The 17,604-nt window shown below is 41.7% G+C and overlaps 1 protein-coding gene across 3 annotated transcripts in view; it reads left to right on the plus strand.

The window, feature by feature from the left end:
- CEP170 (centrosomal protein 170) overlaps window positions 1–17,604 on the plus strand; it is a 92,898-nt gene that overhangs the window by 25,553 nt on the left and 49,741 nt on the right. For all 3 annotated transcript variants that reach the window (XM_072141159.1, XM_072141162.1, XM_072141161.1), the window contains exons 7-9: window positions 4,806–4,934; window positions 10,052–10,528; window positions 13,288–13,895. In XM_072141159.1, coding sequence (XP_071997260.1) covers window positions 4,806–4,934; window positions 10,052–10,528; window positions 13,288–13,895 — 1,214 coding nt within the window. The remainder of the gene's footprint in view (window positions 1–4,805; window positions 4,935–10,051; window positions 10,529–13,287; window positions 13,896–17,604) is intronic.

The raw sequence follows: 17,604 nt of genomic DNA on the forward strand, positions 1-17,604 counted from the left end.
GGCGCAAACACTTTTGTGCAAGCAGTTTGCATGTTCTTTTCAGTGCACGTTAAAACAAAAAGCTGGCACAAACACTTTAACCCCTTAACGACCTGGCCTCTTTTTGTCTTTTCATTTCTATTTTCACGGCTTGGATTTTGGATTTGGCTTTCACTGCGCCACAAATGACATGTCTACTTTATTCTTTGGGTGAGTGCGATCACAAATTTGTATAGGTTTTATAATGTTTTTATACATTTACAGAAATTAAAACCTCCTGTACAAATTTTTTTATTTTTGGTTTTGCCAGCTTGTGGCGCTAATAAATTTTTCATACTTTGGTCTACCGAGCTGTGGGTGGTATCATTTTTTGCTGAAGTTTTCAATGCTACCATTTTTAGTACTGTACAACCTAATGGTCACCGGAATTCATTGAGGAAACCTGTGATATTAGCTGTAACTGGGTTGTTCCTGTCAAAGATGGGTGGCAGAGAGAAAGATTATGATGAAAGCCACTTTTGGCGAACTGTGAAGGCATCAATTCAATATGCAGATGGCACGCCTGTAAAGATGTGACATGTCTGACCTATTTACAGTAAATTTAAGTCTGCACTACATTATGGAATGGTAGGAAAATTGTCTGGGTCAATGGAAAATGGCTTTAAAAGTAGGTAGTTGGAGGGTCAGGGGAGCATAATGGTTACCAATGCAGATTTGTTTCAATTGCAGTGTGCCAAGTAGTATTATGAAGTTACACTCTGTTATAGTATGTGGATAAAGGTTGTAAAGAGAAGGAGTGTTTAAGAACAATGGCTTCTCCCCTTGTTCGAGCTTGTAAGGCTACGTAGAACCTCCTTAATTAAAAATGAAAGTAGTTAGGTTGATGCGGTAGTGGAAAAAGAATAAACCAGGGATCGTTAGGAAGAGGAGAAAAAACAACCACGAAACAAAGACATATAGATGTTTAAGACGAGAAGACACATAATTAGGATATCCTCTCATTGGAAACACCATGAGAAGTTCAACATATCTCCAAGGTCAAATTTACTCGGAAGTAAAACAGTAAGGTACAGACATTTGCAGAGATGGCATGCACCGTTACATTACATTCTCAGGTACACATAACCTAAAGGACTGTTTGCGGATCAACAGTGCCCAACAACCTATAAAGAGAAACAATTGTTAGAGAAGTCCTACCCAGTCCAGGCGTATGGCAAGCAGGCTTTCACTGCCACGTATGATAAGGAGAGGAGGACACTGGGGAAGTGGGGTCTGATCAGATAACGGGATTCCCCTCATTCCAGAGCTCTGCAGCCTTCATCCAGGGAGCGTGCTGTAAATTGGGATCCATTATGCTTGAATGAGATGGAGAAAGGAAATCCCTATTGGTAGTGGACCTGAGCCAATTGTAGTGCGGCTGTGATGGGACATAGATCTTGTCTTGCTAGAATAGCGGGGCAGATGTCGGTGAATAATTTTTTACGGAGTCTGGAAGGCCTTGGAAGGATGGGTTATCTCTTGTGGCATTCAAGAGCAGGTCCCTGTAGTCCTCATGCTTAAGCTTAAGTACCACTTCCCTGAGGGAACCCATGGTCCTGTAGATTCTTGGTTCCAAGGCTTTTATGCTACTCACATGGTCCTCTATTTGTGGTCAGTCCTTTTCCAGGGCATCCACCATATGATCCATATGGCATTCCAGGTGATCAGTCCTGGTAGAAATCTCCTAGAGCAGTGAAGGAGAACCTTTTAGCAGCCGAGTGCCCAAACTGCAAACTCAAACCCCCCCTTATTTATCACGAGGTGCCAACTAAAAATTAAACTTATTGCTCCCTGTTCAACAACTTTCAATCATATTGGCCTCCTGAGGAGAGCAACACAGTAGAAAGATGGAAAATTTGCATCATTGTAGCTTCTTTCCAGTGTCCCTCTGTACACAGAGAAAATCGTGGGGCCAGCAGGAGGTCCTCCAAAGATAATTCGTCCCTGTCTACTCATTCTCCCTCTTTCTACAGTCCAAAGTAGCGAAGTAAGTATCAAAATATGACTGAAAGCAGCATCTTTTAAGTTGTTTGGAACTGCAGGAAGATTCTTTGAGTCCTGTCTGGTGTGCTGGGGCGATGGCCCGGGTGCCCACAGAAAGGGCTCAGAGTGCCACCTCTGGCACCAGTGCCATAGGTTCGCCACCACTGTCCTAGAGTGATGGTTTCAACTGCTGTAGAGAGTACATTGCGGAACGTCTCCTGGATGGCCGAGGGAAAATCTTCTGTTGCCAATGGAGTTGGGTGGGATGCTGGTGATGGGTGGATCATCCCGAATTGGGGAAGCCTGGGAGGAGTGAGGCTGTGCTTGATGCAGGGGCAAGGGAGCAATCATAATTCTACTTGCTGCCTCAATTAGTTGCAAAATAGAAGAAATGGAGGTACTTCCAGGTGATGGTCCCTTCTTTTGCTGTTGCCATGTCATACTTTTTAGAGAGAGGTAGGTACCTGTGATGGTCGGACAGTGGGTTGAGGTTCATTCCTACTGAGCACTGCATTTGTGTATAAACAATGTCAGTCTCCTGTATGGTGCTGGGAGGCTACAGGCATAAACCTGAAATGCAGCCGCAGAGTAGGCCTTCAGCTGGGCTCCGTATCTTGGCACTTTAGGGACCCAGGCAAGCTAGTGGAGGATGTAGTTGGCCTGGATTCTGTGGGGAGCAGGGTGCAGGTTCAAAGGCCAGCCGCAGAATGTCTATGCTCCGTTTCACCTCCAGACGTCCATCACGAGGTGCAGGAACTACACATGGCCAGGAATTCAGGCCTAGGTAATCATTGGCCACCAAAACGGAATCCAGACATGTGGATGGGACCTAGGGAGCTTGGATGGAGCCCATTATAATGCAGATGGCTCCAGAAAGAGCTAGGAAACGCCGGACAGCCCAACAGGGGTCCCAATAGCCAAAAGAGTGGTACTGTTGAGTAGGTGCCACCCTTAGCTAGCTGGTGCTAAAGTTTACTGGATGCTTTAGGGCTTTGGTGGTTCAATGGGCATGAATTGTGTGCTGATAGCAGGAGCAAGGCCACCATGTATCAGTCCATCAACCTTTTTGTAGATTGTAACAGAAACTAAGAATGGCAGGTGTACAGGATACACCTAGTATAATACTGCCCCCAATGTACAAGAATATAACTACTATGATACTGTCCCTATGAACAAGAATAGAACTACTATAATATTGTTTCTATTTACAAGAATATAACTACTATAATACTGCATCCTATGTACAAGAATATAACTACTATAATACTGTCCCTATGAACAAGAATATAACTACTATAATATTGTTTCTATTTACAAGAATATAACTACTATAATACTGCATCCTATGTACAAGAATATAACTACTATGATACTGTCCCTATGAACAAGAATAGAACTACTATAATATTGTTTCTATTTACAAGAATATAACTACTATAATACTGCATCCTATGTACAAGAATATAACTACTATAATACTGTCCCTATGAACAAGAATATAACTACTATAATACAGACTGCCCCCTACTTAAGAACACCTGTCTTATATATGACCCCTAGTTAGAAACGGCCCTCTGTATTTTGGTAATTTGTTGTACTTTAGTCCTAGGCTACAATAAACAGCTATAACAGTTATCAATGGTGCCTGTAATTAAGATTTATTGTTAATCCTGGTTCTTGTGATAATCCAACATTTTTAAAATTCAGTTGTCACAGAGACCAAAGAAATTTTGACTGGGGTTACAATAATAAAGTATACAGTTCCGACTTACATACAAACTCAACTTAAGAACAAACCTACAGAACCTATCTTGTATGTAACCCGGGGACTGCCTGTACTGCTTCCTATTTACAAGAAAAAAATAATTTACTACTGCCCCCTATGTAAGACAATATAATTGCTATAAAACTGCTTCTCCCTCCCCCCTGAACTTATCTTCCTCCTTACCTCACTCGGGTAGCCCCCCATGTCTGCTACCCAGGTATTGCCCCCCTCCTTAAACGAAATCTTACCCCTTGGTCTTGTCAGCAGCCCTGTATGTAATTGAGAAGCCAGTGGGTCATGAGATGATTACAACCTCACAGGTTTAGCCGGCAGGCTCTAGCAGCTGTATTTCTGTATGGAAGTGTGAACTTATAATTTAGCTGCTATTCGATACATCATCTATAGGTTGAGCCAAATCATAAATAAACTGCAAATGATGTGATCAATTGTTCAGTTAGTGTGCCAGACACCTGCTGTTCTATCAATATTGCACAGTGCATGCCCCCACCCCAATGCCACACGTTGTTGCTTTCTTACCATCTGATAAGTTGTGTAATCAGCTTGATTAGCCCTGATAAAGGTATATTCTATGAAATGAAAAACCTCATAAACCTAAAACTGTATTATGTGTATGTTACTTTTAGTGTTTGAAGACAGATATTTTTTCACCAGGTATCAAAGTCTCATTTATGGCATATTATATGGATACAGTATGTTATAAATATGTGTTTCTGGGATGCCTCTTTCTGATACAATACAAAAGCAAACCAGTCACCAGGAATGTGATTTTTAGCTAGTGATATGTTCCACTAGCCTATGCTATTCTGATTTTAAAAATGCCTTTGTCATTCATTCTGAATCATTTCAGTGGTTTAAAATAGTTTATTTTACATAACCTGAGAAAGGCTTTTTTAAAATCCGCATAGCATCACTACCAGATACGAGCTAAAAACCTTATGATAGGTTCCCTTTAAAAACTTAATTTATTTGGTTTCTTTTCTCTTTATTTAAATATGGTGGCTTGTTCTATTATTCTCAGTTGATCTTTCTGCATTGCCTCGTGGAACTCCCTTGTATGGACAACCATCTTGGTGGGGTGATGAAGATGCTGCTGGAAGCAAAAATAACCAAGACAAGGATAGCAAACTTCAAGACGTTGTCTTTTCAGGTAAGATGCATGTATTACTAGGATATTTTAGATACTTTGTTATATCATGCCTGATAAAGAGACATAAAAGTCTGATTTCTTCCAGTTAGCCATTAAAAGTTTTAACAATCTCAATTGCGCAGTAGGTAGTATTAATGAGATTGCAGTCATGTATTGGGTGTGGCATTGACTCTTGGGTCACGTGACACAAGTACCATTTACAGATGGGGCAGGGTGCTCTGTGTACTTACCCACACAGGATAAATATAGGGTTATTACACTGACCTGGACCCTGCATAATTCAACTGGGTTCTCACCCGGACTCCTGCCCTGTTAAGCATATTTTTTGGCTACCCCGTGCCAGAGGCTCCATGAGACATGTGGTAATTGAAGTTATTTTGTTTGTTTTTTTTAAATATTCATGTAAATTTAACCCCTTCCCGACATTTGACATAATAACACTGTATGGCTGGAGGTGTTCCCCCATCATGCAGTACTATTACGTCATGCTTCTGGCATCGGCATCTGAACATAGCCAGTACCAGAAGCTGCAATTGTCCCTATCACCCGCGATCGGAGTTTCCTCCGATTGCGGGCTTTAACCCTTTGCACACTGCGGTCACACATGACCGCGGCATGCAAGGGTCTTCTATACTAGATCGGACACCCCCGCGGCACTTTCGGGGGGGGGGGGGGGGGGGCCTGTCATTGTCTCAGATGGCAGCCCCGGGGTCTGCTCGACGTCTTCCTGGAGCATGCTCAGTGTAACACATTACACATTGCAAAAGTTAATGTCCCCTAAAAACCAGCATTCCCTATACATAGCTAATAAAGTTAAAAAAAAAAACAATACACAATCACAAAAAAAAAACCCTTATATTTGGTATTGCCGCTTTCGTAGGAATCTGTACAATGACTCAGAAACCTTGTAAAAACAAAACCCAAAAAACCCTAAAAATGTAAATTTTTCATAAAATTCCTTCACAAAATGTTCTTAAAAGTGATCGAAAAAAGTAAAAACATGAACCCTAAACCAGCTCTATCAACCAAAAAACATTAGTTATGTCTCTATTTTAGTTTTTTAGTGATCTATAGAATAAAGATATGTCCAAATCGCCAAAAAAATAAATAAAGGTTGTACATGTTAAAAAGGGACAATGTATAATCTGCTCTAAATGGCATGCCTTCTCTTCAATGCCCTGGTGTGTGCCCATACAGCAGGTTACCACCACATATGGGGTATTGTTATACTCGGGAGAAATTGGGTATCAAAACTTGTGGAGCGTTTCGGTATTTTATCCACTGAGAATGTGTAAAATGTGGGGTTTTACTGTTATTTATGTATAATCAACATTTATTGTGCTAAACACAAGAAGAAGTGCAAGTAAGTGAAGGCAGTATATGACTGATCGCGCAGGATCAGGTACAGCATGGATCGTATGTTCATTGCATATTGGGGAAAGAGACCATAACATAAAACGTTGGCCTAGAAACCCCAGAATGCCATCTCAATCAAAGTAGCCGTTGCCAAATACAGATCATCTTTGACAGGAGCAAGTCTTGGAATTCCTGGAAGCTTAAATACGTGTCCCATGGGGCCAACACACTATTCATCTTACCTGGGTCTGCAGAATCATTGGCCACTAACTCCTCCATTCTATGGATAAACCCGAGCTCCTGGAGCCACTCGACTATCGTGGGAGGTTGGGGACTCTTCCAGTGCTTTGGGATCACCGTATGATCTGCAGCCAGAAAGTGACAAAGAAGGCCTTTCATAACAGAGGAGATAGAGGCGGGTATGATTGATAAAAGAGCCAATTGTGGGGATGGGGTGACCCTCTTGCCAGTGACCTCATGGTAGGTATCAAAAACTCGTGTGAAAATAGAAAAGCCTTATCTAGTTCTGCATCAGTTAACTCAACAGAAAGAGCTTCTTCCCATGCCCCATTAAAGCCTGCCCTACCTGAGGTGGCATCTTTTAGCAATAAACTATATATAGTGGAGAGCGCATGGGCTGGTGAGGAGGGCAGTCCAAACAAGGCCTCCAGGGCCTTAGGGGAAAACCCAAAGGGTATGGGTCGACGGTCACGTAGGATGTCAATTGTCTTTGCTCCAGCCAAGACAAGGATATATTAGGGTGAGAGGCCCTCAAGGACTTCAGCATGGGAATGGACTCACCATCAATAATCTGGCCCAAGCGGATGTCAGAAGAGGCCTCCCAGCAGAGAAATCTCTGTCTGCCCACACCATGGGGGAAGGCAGGATTATGGAATAGGAGAGTCAAAGGGAGATAACAGCAGTCTCAGCACCATCCACTATCGATCAACGGATCCCCACATATGTCCGTAATGGATTTAGGCACAATATTGTGTAATTCGCCACAGTTCTTAATGGTGTTGCTCAGCCAGAAACACGTAGTTCAAATATCCAATGCACCGAAAAGAGAAACAGGGCAGCACTCACCAATGTGAAGAACCCCTTTATTTAGGTGCAGTACAAGGGAAGAGCGGGGCCAGGCGACGGGCAGTTTCACGCTATATCCCGCTTTCTCAAGCCATTGACGTCATCTGTCTGTGGCACACACAATATATGCGTTGTGGCCGGCAGACGGCGCCAAGACAACAGTAAACAACAAAGTGACGTACAAGTAATTAGTTAGTACACTTACAAGGTAAAAACAAAACAGTAATTGTACAGTATATACCATCTTTATCTAAGGGAAAACGCCACAAATGATCATGCAAAATATGGGATGTTTAACTAATCAATAAAGCACAGACTGAGACTAGACATATGATCGTACCTGTTAATAATAATAACACCAAGGGGTTAAAGAAGAGGTCAAAGCTCTTATGTATCCAAAAATTCTGCTTAATCTCACAGATGGTGAATTAGTTGCTTTACGCTGGCTAAGATCTCGGGAGGAATTAATTGACAAGGGGGGCAATATAGTTATTATGACTAGGGAATATTATATGCTGGAGGCTAGAAGACAGTTAGAAGACCTTGAGACTTATACCCCCTTGGACTCTAATCCCACCTTAAGATACTAGACCCTTTTACGCACTTTCTTGAGGAGAAGTGTAGAGATGGGCATATTGTCCGAAAACACAGCTCTAAAATTATTTCCGGAAAGTCCAAAATACCCGGTGTGGTACTTTCTACCAATAGTCCACAAATCCCTATCTACACCTCCTGGTCGCCCAATAGTGGCTGGTATCGGTTCGTTAGCCAAGCCATTATCCCAATACCTTGACTGGCTCCCTAGCCCCCTTCTCCTTGATGTCCCTTCGTATTAGAAGGACACAAACTCCTTTTTGAGAGTTATTAAAGAAATCCATTGGAAAGAGTGTAATGCTCTAGCGTCTCTTGACGTCGAGAGTCTCTACACTCGTATACCGCAGGATCTTGGTGTGCAATGTATTCATGATATTTTGATGAATGCTCAAAAGAGCCCACAGTATGTCAATTTTGTATGTGAAGGTTTAAGGTTTGTGCTATCCCATAACGCTTTCATGTTTGACGGATGGTTTTTCCAGAGAATCGGTACTGCCATGGGCACGCCTGTGGCGTGCACCCTGGCTAACCTTTTTCTTGCCTGTTTCGAGAGTCGTTACATCTTTTCTCTGGACAATCCCTTTGTCTCAAACGTGAAGGCGTTCCACAGATATGTGGATGATATTTTTATCGCATGGGAGGGCATCCGTACCCAGTTCTTTGACTTTGTGGAATATTTGAATTCTTGCAACCAGATGAATATGCGCTTTACCGCGGTGTATGGTGACAAAAAGCTTGACTTCTTGGACGTCGGAGTAATAGAAGTTAGGGGTGAGTTGAGTACCACTTCATTTAGAAAAAAGCTCTGCCACTAACTCACTTCTACACTTTCTTAGCTTTCACCCAGCACACACGAAAAAAAGGTCTACCGTATAGCCAACTATTACGACTCAGAAGAATAAATTATGATGAAGTCCAATTTAATATTCAGGCTGGAGAGTTGAGAGATCGATTACTGGCAAGGGGATATTCGTTAGATTTATTCCAGGGATCATATTGTAAGGCTATGACGCCATCTCAAGATGAATTATTGAAAAGATCTCAGAGGGACATGGCCAAACATAATTGCAATAATAGCAACAATAAGAACAAGAATAAAAACGAAAAGATATTCGCTTTCTCATTTGAGTTAAGTCCCTGTTAGAAGATTATTCGGGATGCTATTCAGAAAAATTGGGGTATCCTAGCACAGAACCCTCAATTTAAGGAGATCACCACAACGAAACCCATTATTGCGTTTAGACGCTCCCCCATGATTAGGAGTATGTTGCTTAGAAGTAGATTCCACACTCCCCGTTCCACATGGTTAGATAAAGGGGCTCCCATAAGGAATTTTAGATGTTGCGCATGTAATGTCAGTGCTCTTAAAAGCCAATTGAAATATATTTAGTTTGGAGGAGAGAGTTTGAAGGTTTATCTATTATCTCTTGCAAATCCACACATGTAGTGTACATAATTTTCTGCCCATGTAAATTTTTCTATATTGGCAAAACTATACGCAGATTAGGTGTGTGTTTTGGAGAACATCAGAGATCGATCAATCGTGGGTACCCATTGCCAGAGCTAATAGAATATGTGAGGACATGCCGTGATAGCAACCCTAACATCTTGAAATTTGCTGGCATGGAAAAAGTTATAGTGGATCCCTTGGGAGGAAATAGGGATCAGATTTTATTGCAGCGAGAGAGCAAATACACCATAAAAGGTTTGATGTGATGGTCCGCTAGGCATGAATGATAGGAATGACCTTAGTGTATTCCTGTTCTTGATTCCCAGACTTCATTAGTAGCTACAAAGCCATTAGAATACCCCCTTTCCCTTAACCCCTTGGTGTTTTTATTATCAACAGGTACGATCATGATATGGTGGATTCTCCTGTCTAGTCTCAGTCTGTGCTTTATTGATTGGTTAAACATCCCGTATTTTGCATGATCATTTGTGGTGTTTTCCCCTTAAATAAAGATCGTATATACTGTACAATTATTGTTTTGTTTTTACCTTGTGAGTTTCTATGTACAGTTGCGCTTTAAATAATTGGTTTTTGGAAACTAAATGTAATAAATGGTTTTGTCATTTTATAGGAAGCTGCAAAGGTGGGAAGAAAGCTTGTGAGCAAGTAACCTCTTTAAAAGAAGAAGCTGTCAGTTCATCCGGCAGAGAACCAAGCTATTTTGAAATCCCGAATAAAGAACTCCAACAAAAATCAGACGCAGAAGGAACTGAGATATATGAGATCACAACAGGAGAGCCTCACTGCCAGCAAGTTGTAGGTGCAGGGCATGCTTCCTTTACAATAGAGTTTGATGACAGTTCTCCTGGAAAGGTAACCATTAAAGATCATGTGACAAAGTTTACAGACCATCGTCACAAGGCAAAAAAACCTTTATCCACTGGCGATAAGGACCTTGCTGGGTTAAATACAGAACTGATTGCTGCGGAAAGTAAAGTTGCTGACTGGTTAGCGCAAAATAATCCACCCCGTTTGCTGAAAGAAGCAGCTGTTGAAGATACAAAAAGTGTTAAAAGTGATGTACCAGTATGCTTAAAAAGGATCCAAGGTACTACATGTTAAACAAAATATTCTTTAGATGGTGTATTAATTATAGAATGTCTGAAGTGTTGTGGTGCTTGAGGTTGGGGATCAGTGTTTGTCATGCCATAACCCATTAAATTCAAAATATTTCTAGGAGTAAAATTTTCAAAGCAGCTGAATATGCCTTAAAATAGCCATTTTATCTACAACCCTGATTTTTGCAGGTCTTTGATGACTATGTCAAGTGTATTGGTACCCTCATTGCTGCTGTAGTGCTAAAAAATTTGAAATTTAAAAAGCAGTTTGTTAGGATTCGGGATGCATGAATCCACTGGACCACCGCAGGAGAAAGTACTAGTCGACATCTGGGACCGGAGTCTAAGTGGCACCTGGTCTTCACCAGAGCCAGCTCCAAAACAGGATGGTCTTGCTGCGGCAGGGTACCACCAGGTCGTTCCACAGGTGCGACTAGCGCGGCGTGGAAGCCGAGGTCAAGGTACCTTAGCAGGAGACAGTCATAGTGGTCAGGTCCAGGCACAAGGTCAGGGCAGGCGGCAGAGATGCGGAGGATAATCGTTATGGAGCTTTCTCTAAGGCTGTGAGGCACAAAGATCCGGCAGGGGACACAGGAAGGGGCTGGAATTTAAGCAGTATGGCTGGCCGGCCAGCGCCAATTATCGGCTGCGCCACGCTGCCGGAGTCGTCATTGGATCCTGGGGAGGTGAGTGGAACGCTGGGAGCAGGGGAGAGGGGCACGGGTGCGCCTGCGACCCAGGTGATGGGTCGCAGGAGTACCCGTGACACTGTTAATTAGTTGTTTTTTTGTTTTTTTTTTCCGTAAATTGTATTTGTATTAGTAAATTACAGTCATGGCAAAAGTTTTGAGAATGTCACAAATATTATATTTTCACATGATCTGTTTCCCTCTGGTTTTTATGTGTGTATGTCAGAGGTTTTTATCACATACAGAAATACAATTGCAATCAGATTATGAGTAACAAAAGCTTTTATTGACAGTTAGAATGAGTTAATGCAGCAAGTCAATATTTGCAGTGTTGACCCTTCTTCAGGACCTCTGCAATTCTCCCTGGCAGCTCTCAATCAACTTCTGGACCAAATCCTGGCTGATAGCAGTCCATTCTTACACAATCAATGCTTGCATTTTGTCACAATTAGTAGGTTTTTGTTTGTCCCCCCCCCCATCTCTTGATGGTTGACCACAAGTTCTCAATGGGATTAAGATCTGGGGAGATTCCAGGCCATGGACCCAAAATCTCTGTTTTGTTCCCTAAGCCATTTAGTTATCACCTTTGCTTTATGGCAAGGTGCTCCATCGTGCTGGAAAAGGCATTGTTGATCACCAAACTGCTCTTGGATGGTTGGGAAAAGTTGCTCTTGGAGGACATTCTGGTACCATTCTTTATTCATGGATGTTTTTAGGCAAGACTGTGATAGAGCTGATTCCCTTGGCTGGGAAGCAACCCCACACGTGAATGGTTGCAGGTTGGCATGAGGCAAGACTGGTCGTGTTGCTTACCTTGTCTTCGAACAAGCTGTTTTCCAGATGTTCCAAACAATTGGAAAGGGGATTCATCAGAGAAAATTACTTTACCCCAGTCCTCAGCAGTCCACTTCTTGTACCTTTTGCTGAATATCAGTCTGTCCCTGATGTTTTTCGTGGAGAGTAGTGGCTTCTTTGCTGCCCTCCTTGACACCAAGGCTTGCTCCAAGAGTCTCCAGCTCACAGTGCGTGCAGATGCACTCACACCTGCCTGCTGCCATTCCTGAGCAAGGTCTGCACTTCTGGTAGCCCGATCCCGAAGCTGAAACACTTTTAAGAGACTGTCCCGGCGCTTGCTGGTCCTGGTCTTGGGCGCCAACAAAAGAACCTCTCTCCTTGAATTTCTTGATGATGCAATAGATTGTTGAGTGAGGTGCAATCTTTCCAGCTGCGATACTCTTCCCTGGTAGGCCAGTTTTGTGCAATGATGACTGCACGTGTTTCTTTAGAGATAACCATGGTGAACAGAAGAGAAACAATGATGCCAAGCACAAGCCTCCTTTTAAAGTGTCCAGTGGTGTGATTCTTACTATTACGTCACATGTCGGTAAGGGGTTAAGTAAGTCAAATGCCGGGTCCCGGTGCATGGACCCAACACGCAATATGCAGCAAAGACTTACCGGCTATGGAAAGGGCTCAGCCCGTGAGCCCTCTCCATGCACCCGCGGCCGACCCGTGACGTGCTATTACGTCACGGGTCGTGAACGGGTTAAAGAGAACCTGTCACCTGTAAAAACTGCACTAGGAGCTGCTTACTAAAGTAAGCAGCTCCTAGTGCTAGAACAGACGCCGCAGTGTTACACTGCTAGCATTATCGGAAACCTCTGATAACTCTTAACAAACGCTGTCACGCTGTAAGCGGTCTGGCGTATTCTTGTGGGGGTACGATTAGTGGCGGTGACTGCAGCCTATGGACCCGCCCCCCCCCCCCCTCATGAATACGCCTGAGCGCCATTCGGTGTTTCTATTGTACAGCGCAGCAGCGTTTTGTTAGCGATTTGTTTGTTTCCGATAATGCTAGCAGAGTAACACTGCGGCGTCTGTTCTAGCACTGGGAGCCGCTTACTATTTCCCTCATAATAGCACACAGTGAAGGAACCTTTAAATTATCTTGTCTTTTTATTAAACTGTCTTTCATAAGCTGTTGAAAGACGCATGCATTTTATGGCCATGCTTGCTATCTGTAATAGTATCCTTACTAATCTTTTTTTTTTTTTTTTGAGGTAACAAACATGAAGATGGAACTCAAAGTGACTATGAAAATAGTACAACTCTTAAACGATTAAACAGATCTAGCCATCACCCAGACCATGCAAAACATAAAAGCCTCGAACAGAAAATGTTGGATCTTAAAATTCAAGCAGGGGGAAGGCAGCAAGACACAGCAAGTCAAACAGCATTTCTTATAGAGTTTATTGATGATGAACATCCAAGGAAGAGGCGTTCACATTCATTTTCGCTGAATGCTAGTGCCACAGGTCCTGAAGCACCATATCCTATTCCACAGTCTAGAATAGAAAAAGCAAAAGCTGGTTCTGTAGATCCTAAAGGGCTGTCCTATGCTCTGCAGTCCAGCTCATCGTCTCATAGAGTAATTCATAGTACCCAGCATGCAAAATTGTTACTAAAGCAGAAATCTGAAGAGCCATGTACATCTTTATTTTCACAAAACATTTTGCTGAGAAGTTCTGGGAGTCTCGGACACCGACCACCAAATAAGAATTCTGTAGTGAACAATACTCATACACCTATTGTGAGTAAAGATCACAGAAACAGTCAGCATACTGAAAAAGCAAAGACAAAAGAAGAAACCGGCACACCAGATGCAAAGGTAAATCAGATTCACAGGCTTGAAAGTATTTGTATTTTGCTATACGTTATTACATAATAAATTACCAAGCATATTATGTGATTGCATTATGGTTAAGTTAACACACAGCCAATTAGGCCCTGCTGATGCCACATCTCAATTGGTTTTTATACTTGGCATACCTATCCATGATAGCAAACTCAACAGCGCTCCTCAGTGGTATGTGGGGACAGGGCTGAGATGACACCAGCTCTCTTCCTCACCAACCCTTAGTGGATTGTGGTCATTAAACATCTGAGAATCAGCTAGACTCAACACAGAAGAGTCGGGCATCTTTCTCTTTATGGTAACCTAGACTAAGGTCTCAAAATAAACACTGTAAAAATGGTGGTTAACTGGTTTAGACAAAGAATGTGTACTAGTCTCAGGCAGGGTAGGGTAAGGAAACTTAGGACCAGGACTGCTCAAAGTAAATGAGAACACCTATAACATGCTACATAAAGTCACATGCAACAAAAAACAAAGTAACATGTCATTTAATAGATATTCATTATCAATACAAAAAAACTGAACAAAAGGTAAATAAAATCAATTAAAAAGGTGAAAACTCACCAAAATCACATCTCTGGGGAAAGCAGAAATCTTCACTAAGATCCTCATTAAGATCGTGCGGCAGAAATCATGAATCTGTCGCTTCCCCGCACTGGTCTGACGGAGTTCAACATCTTTTTTGTGGTGCACCTTTAACGTAGGGCGTGCAGCACATTTTGAAAGTCAAAAACAACGCTCGGTCCGAATCAGTCAGACTGTCCGACGGCTTAAAGACCTGTGCAAGTTGTTGTGGCCATGAAGTATGTGCACAGTCCAACAAAAGTGCACAGGGCGACCCTTAGTAAATGTGCCCCACTGTGTCTAGCAGGTCTGTGTGTGTATGTAGCAGTGCTTTGTTTTTGTATATGTAGTAAAGCTGTGTTTATTTTACAGCATAGTATATAATTCAAGAGAGACACAAATACCACCTTGTTGAAGGACAATTCAAATTATTTTTGATTAGCCAGGCTTTTGCAGTGTAGTGTGTGTATATGGGTGTATATTGCTGAGCTGTGTATATATGTAGCAAATTCTCTCAGTAAGGGACTGGACTAAATGACTATATTTTCTGATATTGACGATTGGGAAAGTTTTTTAATTTATTAAATTATTAAAAATTTATTTCAGTTACCGGTATGTTTAAATTCAGGAGGTGTCTTATAATAAGACATGTGTTGCATTTGGAAAAATACAAATCAACTCATTCTAAAAAAAAAAAAAAATGTAAAAACAGGTGTTCTGTGAGTTTTGGAGGGCTTTACATCTTAAAGAGAACCTGTCACCCTGGAAAAACACCCCCAACAAATTAGCTCCGCTCATCCTGTCCCCTGCCCCTTTTATATTTATAGAATTTTTATTAAAATTTGTGTTTTTATACTTTGTTTTAAACGATCCGACCTCTTATCAAATAAGAGGTCGGATCACCGTACAAGTTCCCTAGCAGTCGGCCGTATTCATCAGGGGGCTGGTGACAGGATGAGGAGGAGCTAATTTGGTGTGGAAATGGTTTTGGGGGTGACAGGTCCTCTTTAAGTTTAAAGAAATACACAACTGCTGGAAATCAACTCCAAATCCAAAACGGAACAACCTTGCTGTGGCTCTGTTGCTTTTCTTTCCTGATTTTCAAACTAATTAAGTCTGCCAAAGCTTGTTCTAATGACTTGCAAAAACTTTGTAATGCAGGGGTTAAACTCTGCTAGGCCCATAGAAATATTTTGGTTGGTTTTCATCTGCATAAGCATAAATATCACAGACCTGAAATATACTTTTACATGTCTGCCACCTTATGGTTTTATAAATCTTTAAGAAATATATATATATATATACACACATAAGTATATATATACAAGTCTGTACATATTTTAATATTATCCAGCACCAGTGCAGCCTGGGAAGCATGGTACACAGGCATCATACTATCTTATAGGGTATTTACAATGTTGAATTCTTCACAATCGTAAAAGACCTTTATGCTGGACTATGAAGGAAGAGCTGCATACAGTAGTGTTGTACATCACCCACTATGAACAGACTGTTCTTGGCTGCTTGTCCACCTCTGGATGCTATAGTGCAGTGATGGCTAACCTATGGCACTGGTGCCAGAGGTGGCACTCAGAGCCCTTTCTGTGGGCACTCAGGCCATCACCAGAGAGGACTCCAGGTATCTTCCTGCAGTCCCAGACAGCCCAGGACTTGCTGTGCACAGAGCTATTTTAAAGTGACAGCTCTACCTGGGACTATTTTCTGCTTTATTGGTGTCCTCAGGGGCTGGTATCAATGAAAACTGTGACAGAGAAGGGAGTATAAATCACAAATTACATTTCTGTGCTGGCACTTTGCGATAAATAAGCGGGTCTTTGTTGTAGTTTGGGCACTCGGCCTCTAAAAGGTTTGCCATCACTGCTATAGTGGTTCTTGTAAAGACGTCATCCTTTAAGTTGATGGTTTTAGCTCCACCCCTTACAATTGACTCCAAGTAACAAGCAGATCTCTCTGAACAGATATCTTTGGTTGCTGGTAATTTGATTAATCTGAGTCTTCAGTGAAGTTTTGTTAATCCTTACTCCCATCAGCAAACCAAAATTTAGAGCATACAGTGGTCACAGGGACAAGAGTGTTTTTTTTTTTTTCTGGTGTTACACATACATTACAGTATACTGAACGACTGTGTTATGGTCACATAACCTTACAATAATGGAAAATAATGCCCAAAACACCACTTTTCTACTATTTTGCAACATATAAAAAATGTCAAAAGGCTGTACAGTCCTCAAAATGGTAACAATGAAAACCTCATCTCATATTGCAAAAAATTACATGTCACACAGCTCCATACAATAAAGTATGAAAATGTTAAAAAGTTATTAGTGCCAAGAGGTGGCAAAATAAAGATTTTTTTTTTTTTGTACAGAAGGTTTTAATTTTTTTAAATTAATTAGACATGTGAATTAAAGCGCAAAGTGATAGCCATAAAAACCAAGCTAACAAGAAAATGGCGCAAATGTGATTTTTTTTTTTTTACTAATTATACTGCATTTGGAATTTTTTCATGCTTCCCAACACACGGCATGGAAAATTAAATACCATCACTGTGAAATGCGATTTGTTAAGCAGAAAACAAGCCATCATACAGCTCTTTACATGAAAAATTTAAAAAGTTATAGATTTTTGAATGTTGAAAGTGAAAAATTAAATTTCACAATTGAAAAAGGGCCTGGTTGTTAAAGGGTTAACCTTGGCTGCTTAGGGCTTTCTTGTTTTCTACAGGGGTATTGCCCATTTTTTTTCACAGTGGAGCAGCATAGTAAGGACGCAAGGCTCAGTCTGGTAGCTGCACAAACAAATGAAGCAAGTGTTGGGTATTGTCTGTGTCATCACTGAATCATGTGTCCTGCTGAGTAGTGACGGCGCGGGCTGCAATCCTGCAAAACATATTTTCCTCCTTTGCAGTATTGAAGAGGGCGCCATAACCGCTCGTAGCCAGCAGCGTGTTTCTAAATGAATAAATCAGTAGTAAGTAAAGCAGCCTGTACCAATGATGCGTTAAAATTCAGTATCAACTTGCAACATATGTGTTGCTTGTTCTAAAACAGTGGTTCTCAGCCTTTCTAATGCTGTGACCCCGCAATACAGTTCCTCA

This window comes from Engystomops pustulosus, chromosome 3 (genome assembly GCF_040894005.1).
Source record: "Engystomops pustulosus chromosome 3, aEngPut4.maternal, whole genome shotgun sequence".
In the NCBI taxonomy this organism is placed as follows: Eukaryota; Metazoa; Chordata; class Amphibia; order Anura; family Leptodactylidae; genus Engystomops; species Engystomops pustulosus.